The sequence below is a fragment of the Gymnogyps californianus genome, chromosome 2 (assembly GCF_018139145.2).
Source record: "Gymnogyps californianus isolate 813 chromosome 2, ASM1813914v2, whole genome shotgun sequence".
In the NCBI taxonomy this organism is placed as follows: domain Eukaryota; kingdom Metazoa; phylum Chordata; class Aves; order Accipitriformes; family Cathartidae; genus Gymnogyps; species Gymnogyps californianus.
The window spans coordinates 141,556,322-141,580,959 of NC_059472.1; the positions used below are offsets into that span (position 1 = coordinate 141,556,322).

The 24,638-nt window shown below is 38.0% G+C and overlaps 1 protein-coding gene across 1 annotated transcript in view; it reads right to left on the reverse strand.

The window, feature by feature from the left end:
* The window catches only part of VPS50 (VPS50 subunit of EARP/GARPII complex), a 97,786-nt gene that overhangs the window by 70,183 nt on the left and 2,965 nt on the right, over positions 1 to 24,638 (reverse strand). The window contains exons 3-9 of the mRNA XM_050891692.1: positions 16,285 to 16,407; positions 15,601 to 15,672; positions 11,493 to 11,546; positions 8,023 to 8,093; positions 7,475 to 7,592; positions 7,355 to 7,390; positions 4,756 to 4,838 (exon numbers count right to left, since the gene is read on the reverse strand). Coding sequence (XP_050747649.1) covers positions 4,756 to 4,838; positions 7,355 to 7,390; positions 7,475 to 7,592; positions 8,023 to 8,093; positions 11,493 to 11,546; positions 15,601 to 15,672; positions 16,285 to 16,407 — 557 coding nt within the window. The remainder of the gene's footprint in view (positions 1 to 4,755; positions 4,839 to 7,354; positions 7,391 to 7,474; positions 7,593 to 8,022; positions 8,094 to 11,492; positions 11,547 to 15,600; positions 15,673 to 16,284; positions 16,408 to 24,638) is intronic.

Below are 24,638 nucleotides of genomic sequence, written 5' to 3' on the forward strand. Positions count from 1 at the left end.
TACTGTTATTACTGAAAGGCACTTAACAGCAAGCATTTGCAGTATTCTTAACACTTCAAATTAAAATATCTGTTGCAGCAGCACATTATCCTAGCTTTATAATGCAACAGTGTTAAGAGGGCCCAGACAAGACCCCATCCTGATAGGATTTAGCCAACCATTCAGAGACATTCCCAACCCCCAAGAAACTTGTGGTCTAAACAGCAGAACATACCCAGAAAGGTCAGGGCTGTCAAGTCTTTGCAAACTATGGTATAGTAACTTTTATTTGTTGCTTAGGAACCCCTTACAGAAATACTATAGGAAAAAAAGGACTTAAGCTTACACAACTCTCAGAAAAATCTTTTGAAGACCATAATTTCACTTCTCTGAGCTATATTTGGTATAGAAAGATTAACAAAAACAGCTACCGTAAGAGAAACTATTTAGGACAAAGAAAGGCACAACTGCTCCTTTCCAACAATCAGCTTTAAAAAAATTTCAGAACACCAGCCAGAAAAATAAGACACAAAATATGACTACTATGTTTTTGTTTGGAAGGGTCGAAGCAACCAAGAAATAGGCAGGATATTCTCCTCAAGCATGGAAAGCACAGAGTTTTCATGGGATAATCACCCTACCTGATTTTAGACAACTTACTTCTGTGCTCTGAATCTTCTCCTAAGGGTCCTACGTTAACTATCAAAAGATAGATTCTAGCTTCCCTACCTAGTTCTCTCCACTTAAATGATACACCCATCACCCCTCCTTTTTTGGTTCTGTTAGATAACCTGGATACAACACCCTCCAAAGAAAGGTTTAAATATAAAAAACTGCATCAGAAAGAGCTGGCATTAAACACTAAATCGAGTAGCCAATACTTCTTTGTTGTTTCTCCACATGCAACAAGCCTTCAAACAGAAAAGCCTCCATAACAATTTCATGTTACTACATCTCCTGCTGGAGTTTATGAGCATTTCCTGTTACTCCAGTTCTTTTAGCTAGCAAGAAGATGTTAGAACAAGAGTAAGAACCTTGCTCTGTGCACAGAATCGCTCCTTCTTTCCATCGTTAGAAGTAGGTACGGCATAGACCATCACCCCCGTGTATAAACATATAGTTGGTTTACATGTTGAAATTAACTGGTCTAAAATACAGAAGCTGCTGACATCAGCAAAAAATGATGCAATGCACAGGTAGCCTCTGCACAGACTGAACAAATTAAGCAACTGTACTGCTGTAAGTCCTACGAAAATTCACAAAGCCCCTAATGGTAGCAGGTACCATATAAACACAAGACTATGATTACTTTCAAACAAATGTCATGAACATGCTGCTGCTAATCTAGCATTTCTTTACCTTTTCTAATTAAATTAAAAATATACATGGATATTTCACCTCAGCCAGGCAACTTACTTGCTCACATACAGGAAGAACTTGCTCAACTACTGCAATGTAGGGCTGAAAAACTTCCTGGGCTCCAGAAACCATTTCTGATTATTGCAGGTGATCACATTTGACTAGTTTCATCTGTGTACCAGCACAGATCCTCATGAAAACTAGTTTCTTGTTTCCACTATTCTTAATGCCAGGCAAGCCTCAGCTTGCAATTACCTGGTGACATAGGAGGCTTGGGCAGCTCAGGGACCTGAGCCTTCATGTCACAATTCCCAGCAAATGCTCCAAGATCAGGGCCATTCCCGAACGGTGTACATTTAATTTCTTTTGGGAGAGGAGGATGGGGAGAAATTCAAAAGATCTTGTTCCACATGAAACACAACCACGTAAAACTGCCACAAGTTTCTTACCCCTACCACTTAGGGCAACTCCTGTGACAGTGCCGTCTTCCCATTCAAGCGAGGGCTCAAGCACCAATTTTAAATACACACATTCATAATTTACTTATTCAACCAAGCTATGATATATGGAGGTGTTTGCAAAACACAGCCTACATTTATGCTGACTAATTTAGGAAAAGAAGGTGCGATCACAAAATTTCTTAAGAAAAGTAACTTTGATCAAGTATTGAAGTGAAAATGTAGAAATGCAGTGTCCAGCTAAATCTGTATGTATTTTCTAAGCCAGAATTATAAAGGTAGTGCTTGGACATAATGGCTAAATGATTATTATGAAAGCCCATTTACCATAATCGAGAATTTAATTCAATGCATTAATTTAATTCATAAAAAAAACATATTAGAAGTCTTTTTTTTTGCATCCCCATCCATACAAATCTAAATTAGCACACTTTCAGAAGGCACATTACCGCAATATAACAGAAGTAACATTTCGACCCAAATGCAATAGACAGAGTCATCCTATTATCTGACACGACATTTTCCTACAGGTTTTTCAAGGGAGTCCACTCACATCAGAACTGATCAACAAGCAGAAGGCAAAACACTTTGATTTATCTTTTTAAACAAAAATGAATCACATAATGCAAGCATTCCCTAGGAAGAAGACAATGGAGAACAAAAATAACAGACATCCAGCCTATTAACTTCAAAGGAGGATAAGCAGTCACTCTTAAAACCAAAGAAGTCTTAGCAAGGAAGCTGAAGTGCTTTCCTCTTCAGATTATGTATACACCAAAATAAAAAAGCTATATGCTTCGTAGAAGGGTTTAAATGCCCTGCTGTTCAGGAGCTACACCCAATTCCTACCACCATCTAGCAAGAAAAATGTGAAGAATGATTGTACAAAGGAAGGCACTGATTCTTGTCACATGGACAGCGGACAATCAAAGGGATACTGTGAAAATTTCATGGTAAGATACAGAGGTGATACCTCATATAAGCACGTTATAAATGCTAGCACGTGTCTGTTTTCTTGACTAGCCGTTTTCTACTGCAGTCCTAAACAGAAATGCAAAAGATCTATTTATTCATTTAGCCCAATCCCCTGCTAGTGAGACATTATTCCATACAATACATACTCTCTCAGACTTCTGCAAGTAAAACAGTGCACAGAGACTGAAGGTATGCACTGGGCTGTCTTCTTGGATGCAAGGATATCCTTTTGAGTGCAACAACAAAGTAAACCCTTACAGCTATTTGTCATGTACCTTGTCAGTCTGTTATCAGATTTAAAATACTGTGACTTCTGCAGTCAAGTATTTCAAATGGCAAAAACGTGAACTGTTAGTTTAAGTTCCAAATTTGGCTATACTGGACATAGCGTAGTGGAGATAAATTCTGTTTTGTTTAAATGATATGAAAGTTTCTATTTAATGTTGAATTACTTCAAGCTTTTATTGCAGCTTCAAAGTTTAAGTCAAAGAAACTATGTAATTTAAACTAAATCTCAAAAAAGCAAGGTTTTCCAGATAAGCACTGTAAGATTCTAAGAAATCAAGCTGCCTTTTCAAGCTGAATAAATATTGCTAATTTCTCCAAAAGAAAAAAAGGCAGGAGATATGCAGAATAAATCAGATTAATGTTTGGAGCCACAGAGCATCTGAAAGAGCAATAAGTACTAAGGAGAGCTTACTGAACAGTACACACGAGACACAGGTATGGAAGACTGCCAGACTCATCTCTCTACAGAAGGTAGAGTCAAGCAGAGCAAAAGTTGTTCAGGAGTCGTCTTGCTTCTCAACAACTGAATTGTCAAGGACTGAGGGAAATCACAGTCATTTTTCCTCATTCAAATAAATAAAGAATAGTTTTCATTCACTACTATATAAGGAAGGGATTCAAAATTTTAATATATGTAGGCAAATGTCGGCTGTACAGTCAATTTATATCCACACACAAGTTTTATGGAACTAAAAAGACAGCAAAAAGCAGCTTTGAAATCTGGCTTCAGAGTAGAGAGGGGCTTATTTCCAGGTACAATTTCTAACTTCATACACTTTTTTGGTGCATCTTCAGATCCTGAAACAATTATACCTCAAAAGCAGATCCTAAACTGAAATCAAGGATTATGGGTAATTACTCTGAAGTTGCAGCAAAGCATACATTTAGAGGACAGAGGGAGGCAAAGCATGTGTTTTCATAGATTTTGGCCCTTCTAAGTCAGAGAGCATTCTGACAGGAGATCAAACAATGTCAGAATTTTACCCACAAATTTAAAATTCTAATTAAAAATAACACAAAAATAATATCTAATTAATCTAACGATCTTCTTAGTGGATGAAACATCAAAATTCACCTCATTTTACTCCTGTATTGTCATCTCTATTATGACTTTGAACCTAATGTTTACCCAATTTTTTTTTTTTCTTTCTAAAAAGCAATGGAAACATCAAGTCTTTCTAAGCTAGGAACCGTAGATACCCGAATTAGTTCTGGTTCTGAAAGCAATTTCTCCATGACAGCATGAAGCTCTGCACTTGCTAATTTCATTGCCAAGAATCAGGGTAAGTTATCCTCCACAAGCCGTCTTGCTGTAGGTAAATCAACTCCAGAATATAAACTTGCTTATTAAAAAATTAGCTCAAGTATCTCTAGGCTGCAGGTTGTAGCACAATTATAATTCAGTCTTAGTTGAAACTTTACCTGGCAACGTACTACAACAGTTACAAAACAGTGACATAGTCCAAACATAGATTATATAGTGTTATGATTGTGAAGACTGGTTAGTAGTGGTACAGGGAGGGGAGAAACTACTGAGGATGCTTATGCATTTACAAATGCCTCAATTTTACTTTTTTAAGCAGAAAATTAAATTTCAATCAAAGCTGCTTTAGAAAATGAGTATTAATGATCACTGTTTTATAGCATTTACAAATAAAATCATACAGAAGCTGAAATCTGCACAATGTCACCTTACCTTATACAACTGTAGTGTTTGAAAGTGCTGGCAGCTTTCTGGCATTCCAAGCACAGCTGAATAGCTCCTGGATAGTCCTCTTCCTTGGGATAAAATACAATGGAAACCTAATTTGGCTTTTGAAGCAAACACTGCAACACCCATTTTTGCTTGCATGCTTATGTGTAAACATTAAGAACAAAATATTTTGCCTCTTATGTCTATACAGTAAAGTTAAAGGAAATGAGTGAGGGTCTATTGCAGAACTTAATGTGCAAGCAGTTTAGAATTAGAAACAGACAACATTAGCAACATCTGAAAACACTATGTATTACATTACCTTATGCAAATGACTTGCTGTTTCGTTTCCTTACGCATTCAAACAAAACATGTCAGAAAGTTTTATTACAAAACAACTAATATCTTCCCAGTTAACTTTCAAACCTTTGTTAATACAATATGATCTATTCACGAGCAAGCAAAGAGGTAAGTTCAGGCTGTTGCCATAGTTTACAAAACCTAAAAAGAGACAAGGGAGACACTCCAACATTATGCCCAAATAAACACTGTTTAATTTGACACATTCTATAGCTAATTAGAAATGAATTTAAAAGACAACTGGCTCACACAAGGCCCCAGGACAAAAAGAACATACTTTAGAAAAAAAATATGGAAATTTGTCCTAATTTATAAGAAGAATATCCAATAGGTAGACAGATCCATCAGGAAGTACATGAAGATGCCAGGACAAAACCACAAAAACATACACACAAAAATACAAAACCCCAGGATCTTGCCAACAGAACATGGGCAGTGCGTTGGGTATAACTACTATTTTTGTATTCTATTAGATATGAGGCCAGAAAGGCTCTTGGAGGAAGAAAAACCCTCTTTAATAGCTAAGAGCTTCCCTTTTTTGTCCTAATTATATCCGTCATATTACGTGCTTCAGAGAGCTCAAATGCAAAGCTGTTACTGGAATTTCAAAGTCATTGATTGAAGAGTAAAAACGCAAGGGCAATTTATATTTGGCTATTATCATAAAGGAGTTTCTGAAATGAAATTGGTTTTAACAGCAACATTCTAATGCAGATCAAGTTTAGCTAAAAACACAAAAAAACCCACACACATTATCCATTAGATGAAAACAGAACAGTACATTGGTCTAAAATGATTGCCGCTCTTTGCATCTTTCTCCATTGGAAACCTGGTACTTGCTCCATTAAGTCTAATAGAGCTCAAATCAGAAAGCCTGCTTGCATAATGTATATTACTAATATATTCCAGATGCAGCTCATCCCTGTAAGTTATTATAGCTTTGTGTCTGGTCTTTTTTTAATTGGGAACCCTATCTAAATGTTGCTCCGTGAATGGCTACTAGCAGCTCTCATGCATATTCCAAGCTACTAACCTCTTGGAGTAGAGACAATAAATTGGCCAATATCTGGGACACCTTATTGGGAGCAGACACTGAGCACAGCTCTAAAACTGCACTTAGCCAGAAAGGGCAGTTGCAGCCCTTAAAGTTTAAAAATCACTGGCAAATTATGATAATCAGACATTAGGGTCTGTGTGTGAATGCAACACCCACACATGTGTCTCAAGACAACTCCTACTGGTAGACAGTGAAGAGCTGATTTCCTGTGCAACAAAATACAGCACAGAAATGAAAAGCTAATCATTGTACAGGGCTTACTGAGCAGAAGGCAATGTTTATGCAGCCTGTAAATTAATACATTGTTGCTTGGTAAAGAATAAGAAAGTGTGCTGAGACAAGGTGTATTACCCAAGATGGAATTCAACTCAAAGAATCTTAAGAGTTACAATTATTAAGACTCAATTTCCAAATTTAGTAACTAGGGATTATCATAATGATGTTCCATCCAGTATTAGCTGTAAACATTTGGCAAACTAGCAAGTCAAAATTGTTACACTACATGATTAAAACATAGTTGTCAATAAAATCCTGAAGCTGTCTTTCATACAATTAATCACCTTAAGACAAGACCTTATTTTTGCTCTGTGCAGTATCTACTGCATTTTTAGGCAGTATATGTACTGTAACAGTAGAATTTTCAGTGTCACGGCCTGCATGCTGCAATGTTTTCTACAACTGACTATTAAAAAGCCAACTCAATGAATAAGGAGAGAAGCTACTACACCTACAAATAAAATACTAGGTAGGGAGCCCATATATAAATTTGGACAGTAATATACCAGTAGAAGTACTTTATCTAGACCCACCATATCAACAATCAGCTCTCACCTTCTTTTTTCTTCCAAATATCAAGCTAAGGCCAGAAAAGAAGTATAAGTTGAAGGTAGGGAGGGGAGTGAAGACTCCACAGCACTCTTACTGAACTAAGTCAAGCCTCAGCGCCCAAATCTAAAGGCAGGATTGAGTCTTTGGCAGAAAATACTACTCCCTGGCGCAGGGGCTATCTAATTTGATATGAAGTATTTCTCACGACATTTAAAAAAAGAATAAAAATATAATTTCACCACACACACACACTCATAGCCTGTTTGCAGGAGGAAGGAAAGAAGGGACAAAATTAAGATGACTGACAAAATTAGACTTAGAATAGCTTCAAATTATAATAGTCTGGCAGGGACTTACCTCCAACATCTCACTCAAACGCACATCAGTTCTTTGCTAAAAATAATAAAAAAAAAAAGTGATAACTACACAAACATGAAGACAAATATTTTGCCATTGAACAAAAACAACTGTACATACCAGTGTTTTTATTGTTCTCAGAGACTTTAGCAGCCCAATAAGCAACTGTCGTTTCCTTTGATTTGCAAGAAGCCCCAAACTAGTTTGTGTGAAGCCTTCCTTTGCTATATTCAGGTGTCTGCAGAAGTTAAAAATGAACATAATCTTCGACGATATGTAAAATAAAACTTATTTCTAATAAATTCTAACATGTCCATCAAAATACATGCTAGAAAATAAGATTGTCAGCATTGTTAGGGAAACACAGAAATTGAGATGATACCAACAGACTGCTAAGAAGGTACGTTTTCCCTTCTACAGAACTACTCTGTGGATCAATGATGTATTGTCAAAAGGTTCCTGTTTTAAAGGGAACTCCCAATTGAAAAAGTGAGAGCTGCAAGAGAGAAAGCAGCTGGTATTCATTTCAGTATCTTTAACTACTATTGCTAATTCCATTCAGCACATAAATAGGAAATACCATCAGCAAGCAAACTTCCTGGGTTTACAGATTTCTTCTTAAATACTTTTTCCCCCTTTCAATCTCTGCCATTATTTAAGCAAGATACCTTCTTCCATCTGTGCAAATAACAGCTGCTAACTGAAGACCGGTCTGCAATGATGTAACACGTTCAAGTTCCTACAGAGAAACAACAGGTTAAATAAATATACAAGTTAAAGTCATGCTACACACCAGCGAAGACTTAGTAGGTTTCTCTTGAGATGTGATAATGACTTTGTAGAGTTACTTTATATATTATTTGTTTCATCATTTTAGATATGCTAAGCACTGGAATGTAACATTACTATAAACTATCTTTTAAAATACAATTCTCTTTTGAGGAAAGATACTTGAAATCCATTTTCATTGCAGTGGGACCCTCTACATTCATATACTGTACATTTAGCCTAAGAATCTCTCTACCATTAATGCACCACAGCAGAATGATCAAAGCTTCAGGGACAGAAACATAGGGTTTAATTTGCATTAATATGCCAGAGAGCAGCAAAAGAAAAAAAAAAAAAAATCATGTTTCACACAGCATTTTCTTGTTTAGAAGCACTTGTGTTCTACCAATTTAATAGATGTCACTTCATAATGAATGTTAATTGTATCCTGTTGAATTTCAGCTGAAAACTCTTCAGCACAGGTGACCTGAATTTAGCTTGATTTTGACTTAGTGAAGTGCCTAGCATAATCTCAACTCCTTTAAAAAAATAAAATTTTTAATATACCTATTAGGATTTCTTTTGTTAGGAACAGCAATGCAGAAAAGTGAACGCTCTCCTCACATTAAAGAAAAAAAAATTTTTTTTTTTAAATACTGCTCACCATTTCAAAACACATCAAGTACTTTCCATGGGGAGAAAGGAGACTTTCACTTTGAAAACTAATCTAATTCTAAAGATATGACAAGCAAAAACAAGTTTAAAGTTTAGTTCAGTTTAGTATCAGCTCCTGGTCAGTCTCCAAAGATACAAGTAATTCTGACAAATCACTGAGCTGCATCTTTCACCAAAAATAGTTCCTCTTTTATGTTACCAATGTTGCTTTTGGACAAATGACAGCTTAGTTGCTGATATGCATAATATCTTAAGAAACCGAATTCAAAGATGACTTTCCTCAGTACTTACTTCTCACTAAAAACCTACTTTGCAAATGTCAGAGCTATTCAAAAGGCCATTGTTCTCTTTTTCATGAGGAAATGCACACAATAAGGAGCGATTCCATTCCGGTCTTGCCTCTTGCAAAGAATCTGTAAAATCTTTCCTTTGAACGTGACTGGATGGAGAAGCACAGGGAGAGAGTGCAGCCTAATGGCCCTCAGAGAGGGAGTCTTCCGTCCAGCATTTAGGGCTGAATACATTTTTTCTCTTCTCAAAGACAATCTTCCACCTATTGGTTGTTCCTAAAGCATTCCTTTCCTTCTAAGGAGGAGGGAAAACTATAAATCCCTTGCCTCATGTCTGTGCCATGCCTCTCTCAGCCCATAGTAGTGCCTGTTAGACCAGTACTTCATACTAGGAATGGGGTGCAAACCATGACTTCCCCACACCTTCCTTTGCATAGTGGAAACGGCGTGTCCAGGAAACAAAGAGTCAACTCCATTTTTGCTTTTTCTAACGACTTGTTACTGTAATTGGACACTGAACTGGAGCTGCCATTACAAAGTACCCACAGCACATCAGGACGTTCATTTCATGAGTCAGTGGGAAAGTGAGTCCTATGACACCCACCAGAAATCTCCGATAAGTAAGTCTACTGACAAGAATAACTTTGTGCAAGCCTGTGCCCATATGTAACACTGAAGGATTACTGACTTAATCAGGCAAATATGCATTTGAGAAATGTTTTTAAAAGATTCTTACTGGCACGATGGATTTTTAACTGTCCCTTTGGAACATCTGAAAAAACTTCTTGGTATAAAACATGTGCACCTCACTAAGATGTTGCTGGGATAAGAATATTAACGTTACTCAGCAAAATGCAAGAAGTACGTTCTCCACAGTACTATTACGCATTGAGAGGGGGGTTTCAAAGTGAAGCTGCTGGATTCAGAAAAAGCAGCACTCGCTCAACAACACCAATTCAGAACAGGCACAACAGCAAAACTATACCAGAAGGATTTGATACTGTACAATTACCCTTTCTGCCCCCCTCTACACTATCTTATGAAGACTCAACCACTGCAGCACTTACCCAGCCTCCTTCTGCAATAGCCTCCCATCTGACTCCTTTTACTAAAACTGAAATAATATTACCCTTACAGCTTTTTTCTTCCACCAGCTATTGCAGGAGATGACACAAGCAATGCTCACCCCCTATTTTTCTTTAAAAAGCAGCACTCCTCCTTCCACCCAGCGAAATGCCAGAGCCCAGATGAGACACTTGCAAGGTCACCAAGGCTGGATGTGTGGGCCACGAGCGCAAGCGAGCGGAAGAGGAAGCCGTGCCCTCTGGATGAAAGAGGAAGATGATTCTAGCTCCATGACATCTACCACGGGTTAACACCCAGGAGGTACAAGCCCTAGCCTACAGCAACAGTGTATCAGCTGAGAAGCAGGAGACAAGGAAGGGAGGGAAGTAACAGGAAGAAGGTTAAGGAGGAAGGAGAAGAGAGGAGAGGAGAAAGGACGGGGCGGGGGGAAGAGAGAGACCTCTACCACCAAATGCAGCCATCCTTGTCCTCCCACACTCTCTCCAGCTTCTTGACCAAAATGAGAATTGCCATAATCACTGGTATAACAATGCTTACGCAAGGTGCTATACACACACAGAATTATCCATCACAGGATAATTCCCAGACTACTTTGATAACAATCCCAAGTTTTCATTTTGCAGAATTCTCAGTATCGTTTCCTGGAAAGATCAGATAAAATCGGGCAGAGCAGACCAAATGTATAGGGGCATTATTAAAAATAAATGGGTAGAAAAAACCTACCTTCTCTTTAGAGAATCATTATGACAGCTGTTCCAATTATGTTTTAGGAGTAAGGAGAGAAGCCATGGCAATATTCTACTGCAAGCAGCTAAAGCAGTTTTGCTTTGTTTTGCTCTCAGAGATCTTTGACATGTTGAGGCTCTATTTCCAGCTCAGTCTTCTCTTGGCTTCCAGCTTTCTTCTCATGACTGCCTGAGATTAGTGGCAGGTTTCTGGTTAAGTGCTCTTAAGAAAGGTCATTGCTGTTTTCTCTTACAGAAAAAAATCTGAAACCATTCCTAAACACAGGCACTAAAGAAGCTCCTGTTTAAGTCCATTACAGGTATTAGTCAAGCCTGTGAATTCATGTTTTCAGTAAGCCTTCTTAAAATGGTCATATGCCAAAGCCTTTATCATCCTAAGGGCCTCCAGCTCAATACGCCCTTGGTTCTTTTCACTCCACAGATACAGGTTTAGCATACATAGACAGCTAGTTCCAGGCACTACCATCTCTACTAACAAATTACTAGATTTAATCCTCAATGAAACAAGAGCAGCATTATAACAGCACAAAATGGAGTGGTTTACTCTTAAAAGGTGACTGTTAGTTGTCTTACCTGAACGTATGCAGGCTGTTTTTCAAGAATCAAGTCTGCAACTTTCTTAGATACCTTAAAAAGAATATTACATGTGATACATAGCAATCTCAATTAAGTAGACCATCCCTATACTAACGTTCTACAAGTTTGTGATTCCATATCATTTAGTTCTGTAGTTTTCAAACTACTAATAAATATGCCACAACAAGGTAAAAAATCCTAAAAATGACAATCACATTTCCTTAGGAGCAAGATAAGAAAAATGTTTACAGTTCCATCTAGGAATTAGTGGGCATTTTTAAATTAATCCCTTACCTCTCTGCTTGTTAAGGAACACGCTGGAATAGAAAATAGAAATAATATGGGACACTACAACTGCTTACATTCTGCTTGTGGTACTGCTAGAGTACAAATTTAAGTTAACCATCTACCATGGAGATCTAAGAATGCCATAAGGACACCTACCTTTCAGACTGATATTGTAATAAATAAAATCCATGTCAAAATGAATATTCACCCTGTGCACATTATACCCTTTCTTTAGGGTACACAGATCATGCGTATTTTAAAATTTTCTCCATCGTTCTGAACTAACGGTAAGTGGAATGCTACTGAGAGCTGCTGTCTGTACTGAATTTAAAAATGGGCATTGCTACCTTGATCAGTCTCTTGTGCGCAAACATACAAGCTTAAAAAAAAAAATCCAACAGTAACAGTCATATAAATCCAAGCTTGAGAATAGTGTGTTTTGTTTTGTTTTTCAGCAAGAACTACAAATATTTAAGAAGAAACAGTTTCAAACATGACAAAGAAATTATTGGTATTGCTCTATATTCTTCTTGGGGAACAATACTCCCAGAAATGAAAATAAAACTGGCTATGACAGTCAGCCAGCCCACAATGCACTACTGGGAAAGAGAGATGAGGAGGTTTGTATATATTTGACTGCTTAGTCAAACATAGCACAAAGATGAGATCTTCGGTCAGCATTCCTGTAACAAACTTAGAGTGGCTCCACCAGGTTAGTTCCCATCCTCTGGAAGAGCATCTGCACACAAATGGTGTTCAAAGTACTCCGATATCATCAGCTGGCAGTCTGGACAGGGGACATGTATCTAGCAATGCTTTCCTCCTTCCACATTAAAAAACGCCCAGAATCACCAAACACTTTTAAAACCTCTTAGTTGTTCTACAAATAATATAGCTTTCTTCTGCAGGACAGCAAAGGAACCACTCCAGAGCAGGGTGGGGACAGGAAAGGCTGTTATTGGGCCAAAAGCTACACAAGCCTACATGACCTTGGCGCTCTAAAGAAGTTTTGTTCTCTGCATAGTCTATATCCTGTGAAATTTTCACCTCCCTTTTCCAACCTGTTCTTTCCACTAGCCTTGTATCTGTAAAAACTTTAGGACAGGGATATACCTGTGAGTCATGCATTGCCCTAGTACAAATCTAACAGTGTGATTCTTCACTGGTAAAGGGATTCATCAAGCAGTACACATGAATAAAAGATGTGTTTTTCAGTTTTTACACTGCTTTTTTTTGTTTTGCAAGTTCTCAGTTACCCTTGACTAATAACAATCTCAACACTGTCAAGCATCTGCCACAACCATATCTTTTTTTTTTTCTTTCCCTGAACTCAGTGATACCACTTTTCTGAGCTTCCAAGCTATTCTCTTTCCTTTATTTTGGATGAGTGATATTATCCCAGGTTATTAATTTCCAAATTGTCCCACCCCTTTTGGCATCTTCTATACAATTGTGTTGATTTACTTTTTAATTCTTAACTTTTGGAATCCAGAATTGCAATTGCTAGCAATGAATGTGGCTACAGTTATCAATGCATGCAAACAACAATGTTCTTTGAGGGGACCAAACAATTTTCTCCAAAACAATTTTCTCTAAAACAATTTTCTCTTTCCTAATCACATTAGGAAAAAATATTTCACCTCCTGAAGAAAAAAAGATACAGCTCAGGATATCAGTCTACTAATTAAAATTAAGCCAAACAGACATACAACTAAAAAGCCTTGTAATTCAAATTGTCTGTACCAAGATGATAAGACAAATTAAAGCTGTCATGATACGCATATTAAAGAAGTCTTGAGTGAGTTGGAATCCATCCAATGGAATGGAAAACTGTAATGGGAAAAATACAGAAAATACAGAGTCTATAGTGACCCTGAAAACAAAGGCATGACCAAGATCAGCTGTGCAAAAGCAGATGGTAACAGTCAGTGAGAACTGGAAGATCAGAGCTCTATTACCTATAATACACACTCATTTGAGTGATTTGTGTTACAGAAATTCAGAAGTTGGAATTATCTCTAAACCACTGTTGTAAAATCCTATGGCAGCTATAGATACAGGCACTGAAGTGAAAAAGGCAGTATTTATTCTTTTTCAAAAGCAGAGTATTGTGTGATCTGTCAACAGACATCATGAGTCCTCTATCTAATAATCTATACACAATCAGCATTAAGATATTTTTAGGACTGAACTAACAACATACAACATTCTGCAGTACCATCTTCCATGAAGGACACTAATGTCCTTTAAGACAGACAGTAATCTAAATGACATATCACAAAATAAATGGACAATAATTGAGACAGGAGAAGACAACATGCAACAGTCTCTCACACTCCACCTGGAAATATGACACAAGGCCATGATATACAGCATACAAGAAATTTTAGCAACTTGGAACATGCCCAATGAGGAAAATAAACCCAAGCAACAATTCCTTCCTACAGCAGAATCACATTTACACTAGATTAAGGAAGACGCAAGAAAGCCCTAATCCTGACTGGGGGGATGGTGGCGGAAGAATTGGACACGTGTTTCTTGTCAAAAGTTTTGGCTTTGAGAATTTTTGTTTGTTTGTTTTCTAAAAGAAAGACACATCTGGGCCATATTTCCTGGAAACCTTGTGCTCAGTTCTCACCCCTATTATTCATCAGCTACATGCACCTTCCAGTTCACATGTTTCAGCAGCAGCCGTGCACTGAAACTAACTCCCTTAGCTGCAGCCAGTTCCCATTGTGCAGGTAGAATGGCCAAAACATTGATAACAGGTATTAGGATTATCCAGCATATCTCATTGAAGTTGTCTCTCAGCCTTGTGTGTATTTCCTTGCAAAACTAGGTCACCACCAGATGTCCTCTTAAACTTTAAAAAAAACCCAAAACCAAAATGACACAAAACCAAAAACCACCACCCACTTTCAACTTCTTTCCTTATACCTCTTGGTGAGAAACATGGAATATTCATTTGCTCAACTTCTCACTAATACTTTACAAAATTTCATAGGCTTATTCTGGGAAAAGCAGTCTTAGGCAGAAGAAACTTGTTCTCGTTCTCTATGTGTTGTTAACGATCCAATATTCTCCTTCTGTACATTTCATTCATTTAAAGACATGAATTAGGATTACTACTGTTATTTTACTTGCAGGTACTCTCCAAATGCCACAGTTAATACATTCGTTTCCTGTACCATATTATTCAGCTTTAAAAGAGCAATGAATCAATAATTTAAAAAGCCTGAAATGTAACAAGTACTTTTCAGAAGCTGCAACTCCAATTTCCCCCCATAAATTATAGTTCTTACTCACTGTTACATTTCATTTGTTTTATTACGTAATAACTCTGTACCAGTATTCACTAGAAACCCTTGTGGGCGATTAACAAATTGGCAAATGAAAAATAAGAGAAAATAGCAACTCTAGGGAAAGAGTTTTTAAAACATTTTATGTTTTACATTGCCAGAAATCCCTCAAAAAAAGAGATACTACCGCACTATTCAGCGCTGTGTGGAACATTACTTTTTTTGCAATACACAGGAAAAGCTGAACATTCAGAAAATCAAGTTTCTAAAGAAACAGTTAGCACATTTGCTCCTTGTTTCAATACTTAGCACCAAGACTTACTTCCATGATTTCATATGATTATATGATTTACTGATATGATATTCCACTATAAAAGCACACAACATAATATTAAAAGAAAAAATACTTAGTATCTTATGTGTTTAAGAAATCAAAACTTTTTCAGTTATACTTCTGGCTATACTTATAGACAATACAACAAATTGCTCGAGGGTACAGAGGAAACAACTTTACTTACAGCAGCTTGCTGTTGTCTTAATTTGTCTCTGTACTCTTCCAGTTCTTGAAGACTAAGTACTGGAGGAAGCCTCTGCATGTAAACAACAAATTAAATTCAGTGAGAAATTAAAGGATGTTAAATACACATGTAGTAGTAACTAACCATCAATTCCATTAAAGAAACATTCTTATTGCTTCTGCCATCTAATTTGCAGAATTAATTCATTATTGCAAACAATGGATACTGAAATAAATGTGTGTCAAGATAAACAATGTATTATCATAATTACATCATGTAATATCATAATTACCTCAAAGTCACCTTATTTTAAGCCATATATGTATACACACAACGCCCCTAATCATTGAAATTATTATGTCTCAGTCAGTTTGCCAAGAAAATACCCAAAATATAGAACGGATTTTTTTTTTCCTCCAACTATTTTGGCTTTTTCACAATAGTTTAAATTATGAAGTGCCTGTTAGCACAACTGACATGAATTCTACCACGTTAAAAAAAGAGACTCCATACCAATACTATATGCTAGAAGCTCCACACAACCGCAAGATGAGGTGGGAGGGTACAGTTTTGCATTAATGCAAGATATAAGAACAAAACGAAGAATAGCTCATTGAAACAAGCATACTTTTGACGCTCATTTTTTGTTATATTACTGTTTTTTCTCTTAAGAAGACAACTTACCTCTAACTCATACTTCACAATATCAAAGGAATCATTGGAAAAATAAACTTCTTCAATGCTGTTAATTATTTCTTGCTGAGCTTGAGGATCAGTTGGTTCTTCACGTAGTTCTCTGAGCTCCTCCTTCACAAAACAAAAAAGGATTTCCATGATGTAATATCACATCCTAACAAGAACAATGTTTTACCAAAACAAATATTTTTCAAAAGCCACTTACAACATTAGTACAAGAAGCAATGGCAAAGAACAGAAAGATCAGTACGCTGTGGCTTGTTCTTCCCATTACAAACAGCAAGATATTTGAAACTTTTCAGAGAATACAGTGCAGACTTCAATGTTGCAGATCACTTAAACACTTCTTCATCAATACATTTATGGCACAAATGCATGCTGAGTCCACAGTTTTTTCCTCCCAAAGTTTAGAAATTCTCATAATAAAGTAAAAATAAATTGGCAGGGTATTTCTCCAGAAGCAAAAAAAACCCATAAAAATGTAACAAACAAAACCTGAATTTTTTAAACCAGAAGAACCATCTTTGTAAATGTAAGGTAGACAACGCCACTACAAACATATAATTTGTCAATTCAGCTCTCAGGCTTCATTGTAATAAAAGTCATGCCATTAAACACTTGAATTTTTTACAGGCAAAACCAGAACAGATCTGCCTTCTTTGCACAAAATTAACAGATTTCAGATTTTTCTCCAACTAGCAGGGTGGTCTAAGCAGAGATGCCAGCTTTCTGAAAGCTAATATTCAAGAGGTGAGCATCCCCCTCCTTGCTGTCACGATCTCCCCTGGAACGTCTTCTCAACAACCCAGCTGCTTCCACAAAGGACTGAGCCTGAGCCTCCTCTTCCCCTCCTATACTGGACATTTCAACTAATATTAGCCCTTTCCTGCAGGCTGTTCCCACCGAAGGAATGAAAATCCTTTATCAGAGACTCAAAAGGGAGAATTGCCAGGATATTCTTTCACCAAAACTCAAGATAAAATGGATCAAATTGCTCGATATTGGAATTTAACCCCAGTGAAGCGATCCAGTGGACTGAAGCGTCCCATAAAGACCCCAAGCCTCCCAACAATGCCAAGCTGTTACAGTGGGACAAGGTGCCAGTATTTTCATCACCAAGAACTCAGTGGCTTATTTCACCAGCTGGAGGCATCAGATTTTGGATTACTTGACTAAACAACCACTAACTCGCTTATTTTGAACATCAACTGAAATAAGGTCAACACGTACACATTATGAGGCAAAGTGACATTTTAAATACAAAGCAACGTGCTGTTTCTCTACACAATTAGAGACAGTCAAGGGGTGACAAGTGAACAGTCTGGGAAAGCATCAGAAGGAGCCGCTGCTCCTCTAAAATACCTCTGGCAGGAAAAAGAAAAAAGAAAAAAAAGAGAGGGGGAGCCAAAAGCAATGGCTCCGATACAGAGGAAACCACATTTCAACCACATTTCGTGTCCCCGAGCGGCGGGAACCCCTCGGTGACACGAGCGGGCACAATCGAGGCCAAAGGAGAGGGCGGCCGGTCTGCCCCCGCCTCCCGGCCCCGGCCCCCGGCCCCCGGCCCGCTGCCGCCAGGCGGTGCTCGGGCGCCACCCGCTGGAGCGCGGGCGAAGCCGCAGCTGGAAGGCGGCTTCGAGCCGAGATGGGGCAGAGGGTAATCCGGAGAAAAGCCATGGAGGAGCCACCTTCTTCCTCTCCCGTGAGGCCCCAAGCGCCTCGGATCTCCGCAGAGGGACCGTCTGAAAACGCCCGACTCAGTCACTGCCACCAGCGCTTCCCGGCGGCGCTGGCTGACGTGCAGCCAGATGGAGAAACCTGCCTCGCCCCGCGGGGTGAACGCAGCAACCCAGCTCCCAACCACACACGCACCCGGCAGGAGGCTGTGCAAGGGGAGGCACGGACGAAGGCAGTGCACCAACAGACGTGAGAGAAATAAGGAAATAATACGCATAAATAACAATATAACAACAATAAATATCAATAACAAAGCAAAATTATGCTATTCTTTAGACAAATTCTTAAAAATGGGTTTTGAGCACAGTCCTGCTCTTAGTGAGCACACGCCCGTGATGCCACAAGCCACAACAGTGCCTTGCTCAAAGGCAAAGGCTGGGTTAGCTACGTGGCACTGACAGCAGATGGTACCAACAGGACGAGTCTGCAGCAAGCCGGCAGGGAAAGGCCTGTGGCACCATACCGGCACCGAAGAGACACGCAGGGGTCCACGCAGGCAGACCCGTCCCTTCAGCTCCAGGCACACAATACACCCGGCGGTGACACCTTTCCACCTCACGTTTCAGCTTTACTAAGAGCATGAGAAACAGAGGAGAGGAGGGAGGAGGGCAGGTTATGAGGGATGAGAATGAAAAGATTCCTGAGAAATAGTCCATTTAGAGTCTGTTTCAATTTTTTAATCTATGGTTTTGAAGTTTCCATCACATGAGGATGCATGGATTGGCAGAGGACATACACATTCATATGCAATGGCATACTGCTCTTACAGTAATTTAATTTATAAAGCAATGAATCTATTATCTAACCATATGTATTCCTGTCCTTTAAAACAAACAAAAAAATTATTTCCCTCTAGACTCCCTAACAAATGGCAGCTTTATGCTGTATATCCCTCTATAAATTAGCTTAACATCTTACAGTACATTGAGTTTTAGCTATATGAAACTACAATTAAAAATTATCCAAGATAGGCAACAAGGTCAGCTTAATTTGTCCACTGAACCACTGCAAATGGAATCATCGAATTTGTCATCTGATACTTGGCTACAAGTTCCTGCATGGTTGTTTGTTAAAAGAAAAAAGAAGAAAAACTAAACCCAAGAAAAAATCTTTAGGATCATTGGAATTTCTAGACTATTGATATCTTGTCATATTGGTGAAATGATATGTTAACGCCACAGGTCAATGGTGACTGACATCCCCTGAAGATGTATTCAGAAAGCCATCGTGGACCCATATTCTGGATTTAGAGCCATGTGATAATAAATTGGGAGGGTTGTTTTTACTATTAGCATTTCAATGAAACCTAATCAATGACCTTTTTGTCTTTGTAGAAGACCACAGTTTTCAGCACAAAAATAAAGCTGATGTTGATGTGGCTGGGAAAATTACTAAGGAACCATTTTATCCTGTCTCAGAACGTTCATCTCGGTGTTTCTTGCCAAAACACTACCTAGGAAAAGATTTATTAAATGGACAGGGTTTTTCTTTACCTTGTTCATTCCTTCTAGAAAAGCAGTCTAATGAGAACAACTCTCCAGGATAAACTTAAGCTCCCATATAAATTACACTATCTGCTACCAGACTTTATGCTGTGATAAACTGCAGCTTCCAGTACGTCATGCTCCACTACTTTCAAATAACTAACACGCTCAAGGCCAATCTATTCACTCATCACTGAAGGAAGCAAACGTCCTTGGCTAAAGTTAATTTGCTGATACTCGATTTTCCTCATCCCTTCAATTAGAAATACAAAAAAAAATTACTAGATACATATCAAGCCCATAGTTTCAGAGGCCTCAGGGAAGGCCAGATTTAGCACTGTGGAGCTAGTACTCACACACTTTGCAGAGGTAGAGAGAGAAACTCTATTAAATCACTCAAGGCACTTTTCTACCTCAAAACTTTTCTAGCTATTGCCACTTAAATATCTGCCTCTAAAAAGAAAAAGTCAACATTAAAACACACTTGTCAGTAAACTTAATGTAAATTTTCTGTAAATTCAGCAATTCCAAGTGCTATTCTGAATAGAAAAACCTATTAAAAATTGGCACAGAGGGAATCATATGATGATAATCATGCAGAGAACTTTGCCATTGCTAAACTACATCAATTAGATACATAGGAGATCAGGAAGAGCAGCACATTGGCAAGGTGGACCCCACAGCATTCATTTCAATGCACCTGCCTAGGTCAATACACATGTTCAGCATTAGGAACTCTCCAAGCAATAATAGGCCAACACTGCCATCTAAGATGCTGTTTCATGGGCTACTCATTTTTCCAAAGTTTTGTTCAGCAAGAGACTTCACCTCCTGCATAAAACTTGCATCACTTGTGGTGCCAAATGTGCAAATTTTTTTTGCCAGTACTTTGGATCATACTTTCATGGAAAGACAATTTACCCTGTCAAACATACTTCCTTTCAGGTTACAATTAGTGCAACCCTAAGCAGCAGGTCTCTCTTTCATAATGCCACCTAAACAGATCAGTGAAAGACAGTTTCTGGGGAGAGAAAGAAAAAGGAAAAAAAAAAGAAGAAAAACCCTATCTGTCTGACAGCTTTGTGTACTTGAAGAAGCCACTGCTAAATAAAACACAGCGTTCGCGTCCACACACTTCTCACATCGTTTTGCCTTCCTGTTCTATGGAAATAGAAGTTTACAGGTCTAGGAGCCTGTGGCAATGCCTTGAAATACATTTCAGAAGAGTCATTTCATTGCAGACTCATCTGAAATGCAGTTCAGCAAGTTTTAGATGACTTACCCAGCTATTTCCCAAGTGCGTCACACTCCCGCTCTCCTTGTATTCTACACTGCCTGTAACACCAAACCCAATATTGCTCTGTCAAATGATGCATTACTGGTAGAGAGTTGAAGCAAACACCTTCTGCATTCCAGTCACTATCAACCGAAACACTTGGGAAGCAAAGACATTGAAAACAGTTAACTGATACTACTCGGAGGAAAAAAAAAAATCTAAAAAGTTTCTAATCTAATTAGAAGCTGAAGGTCAGCAATAACCTATGCACCTCTACACAGAGAGTGCCAGGGGCCAAGTCTGCGCTGTACTCCTTTGGACACAGCCTCTCTCTCTGTCATGAGCCAAAAACACACCAATGAACATGCTGTCAATTTATATCCCTCCATTCTGAACTTGGGTAACACCTGTTAAAAGCTAATCCTAAATACCAGGATGAGGGCCTTGCTCAACAGATTCAATCAGCACGTACATTGCAACATCCTACCACCATGAAATAAATAATGTATAAAAGTATTTTTTTATATATATATACAATCTTTTAATTTTATCTATAGAAAAAGATATATTTATATATTATGTCTCATAATGTATGTATAACTATATCTATAAACTCATCTCAAAACTTTTTTTTTCCTTTTTTTTCCCCCCAGCTAATCCACAGCTGGGAAGGCAGTCCCACAGGGAAGTTTGTGTTATTCCCTTATCTTTCACATGAAATTCCCAGAACCTTCTTTTGATCTTTCCTTCTTCAGTATGTATACAGAGAACTTACTAAAAAGCCCTCACTCTACCAAAACAAACATTACAGTGTGAAAACAATTCTCCTCCTGGAGAGAACAACAAAGCCTGATCCATAGAACAGGTATTAGTCACAGCACCACTTAATGCACTCCTGAAAAGCACTCAGCTATTGTTGGGGAAATAGAAATCCACACAGCCTAAGAAAGCCACACTTCTGTATCTATAGGAAAAGCATTAAAAAATAAACTTTCGTTGTTGTTTACCACCATAAGCCACAAAGTCAACTAATGTTTGTATATTGCATATGAGCTGATTATCATCAAGATAAACATAACCTAATTCAAAGTCAACTCATTATTAACCCCACACCCTTGAATTCAAGTGTACAAAATACCTATCTCACCCTTTTGTGACAGAATCTACTAAACAAAACTGTTATCAGCTTGGGAAACAACAAAGCTGGCAATAACAGAGTGGTTCAAAAAGAATTACAGTTCCCCAGGGCAATCAGGGCACACAAATGAAGTAAGGTGTCTCAATCAAAAAAGATACGAAATCCCTCTGCAGAAAACCTCCTCTTCTAGAAATCTGGCCTTGCAGTTCAGATTTGCCTTATCTACAGACTATATCACAGACTTAAACTATTATACACTTATTTCTCTGTGTGACCGAGTTGGCAGTATGAGTCTGTATTACAACAGAAAGTAAAGCAAGTTTGCTGGCGATTTGCCTTCATGTGACGGAAGCAAACTGAAGTTTTTCAAGATCGTTGCAGAACTTACTGGAGTACTGGTTAATGTGAGTGCATACACCCAGAGGTATTCAGTAAAATATTCAGCTACCAAATCATTTCATTGTTTAAAAATAAAAAATAGAGAAGCACAGTCATCACTAACATGCTTGCCAGCAAGCCACCAGTCAGCAAACCAACAACTTTCAGACATCAAAACCCAAATGAACTTTGCTGCTTTTCTCCTCAGGGGATGCAACATCAACATATTCTTCTTCCTCTGCTCCGTATTTCCCATTTGACCTCCAAACTAGCATGACAGTCCCCCATTTCAAAAACATGGTTTTGTCCCTAGAGTTAGCATTATCTATCAATGGCTTGTGCTCTTTCCAGTAATTCATGCTGGCTCTGCAGCCTTTCATTCTTTCATTCTATATGCTCTCTATAGCTTTAACTCAGCTTTTGAAACTTTCAGTAATACCTGCCCTAAATCAATCTGGAGATATCACTTTGAATGTGGGAGTGTGATGATGAAAGTGCAGCATCATAACCATTCTATCATCAAAACAGTATTTGGCTGGTGAGCTTGAGACTTTTGTTATTCAAGATATAAAAAACCCCAGTTATTAAAATGTGGCAGCAGAGCGCAACATATGCTTTCAAATAGTAGTCTGCAACAGTATGAAGTTATGCTTTTACTCGTTGCCTTCTTTAGTCTTTGCTTTTGCATTCAAAAGTGAATTCACTTTAGCAAACTTGTCCATTATTACAAAATAATTATTGAGGGGCATTAGCTTATACCCAGCAAAGCTGCTTGATCCTATAATTATAATGTAATTCTGATTTGTGACATCAGTATGTTGCCATGGCATTGAATATAGCTTCAGTTCAAAACAAATACCAATATCCAAAAGCTCAACGACTTTCAGCTTCTGTGCAGTACTGAAATATAATCTCCTTGATGGTCACTCATACCACAGACAATATCTCCCCCTCCCCACTCCAATAAACTCCTGTTTTCAAGAAAGGATATCTCAGTCTGTGCTCACAGTGACAGGAGACACATTACAGTGCCTCATCCGATGTCTCATCATTTGAAAAGTAAAATCCTACAATAAAGGTTTTAGCAAAGTTAAGGGGGCAGGACGATATAAATCGTTCCTCCAAAAGAAAAGGGCTGGAAGTAAAGTTACCATGACAAATGGCTTGGGACCATAGCCAGGAGTTAAACTGATCAAAACACAGTAATTTTACTCAAGATTTTTGTGATCTCATGTTTTCATTTAATCACAGTCATGCAACTTTATAGTAGTTTCACTCAATACAGCTTGTTGAGAATGAAAAAGTTAATGTAAGCAACTCAGAATTTTGAGAACTACTCACCTAAAACATTTTGGAAGGAAAAAAAACATGGTAGAAGACTGAAAAATATAAAAGTCTTATTCTGTGGCACCGAAGAGAATAATACTCTAATTTTATCAGCTTTAAAAAAAATCAATCAAGTGACAAGTTCTAATGTTGATGGAATCTTGTCTTTTCAGGCACAGAATTCATAACTACAATGAGATTCTGTTTGCAGAACAGTTGCAGATAATGTTTTCACATTACAAATGTTTGGAAAAATTACAAATTATTGACAGGTATTTGTTTTCTCATTGTTATTGATACAAGGTGTAGGCTTACCAGACACATAACATCTAACTATTAAAGAATGGAAATCCAGCCAAGATACCCTACATCTATTTTTACCTGGAGAGTCAACCTGGCAAAAAAGACTGTTTGAAACTGGACGCTCAGTGGGTGGCAGGAATCTGCAATTTTGAAATCTAAGCCGCGGAGATGAGACAGTTCTTTCAACATCGCTGCAACTGAATACTTTCGCTCTTTGAAATCAATATATTGCCCACTGTTTAACAGAGTATTATGTACCAATTCAGAGATTGTTACTTGACTTTTTAAATATACAGTAACGCTGATTTTCTGGTCTGCCTCAGCACAAGCAACGTATTACACAGTACTTGTATAGACACAAAGAAACACAAGGGGTTTTTTGTTTTGTTTTTTTTAAAACTATTGTAAAATAAGGCATCCAAATGCAAGTCAGTAACTTAAATATCTCATTGGTTAAAGGCAAAGTCCAAATTAGGAGAAAATAATAAACAACATCCACAGTAAGTCTTGTGAATCGTCCACTCAGATCAACAGGGTATATGGAGCAGTCAATATTTGTGACAATCGTTCCCTCACACCCAGATTATTCAGCATGATTTGTGAGACAAGAGTAAGCTGGCATCATTTAAGTAGTGAGACTCAAAAAAAGCCAAAAAACTATTATTATTATAAAGCCATCATATTTAAAGTAGAACATGAA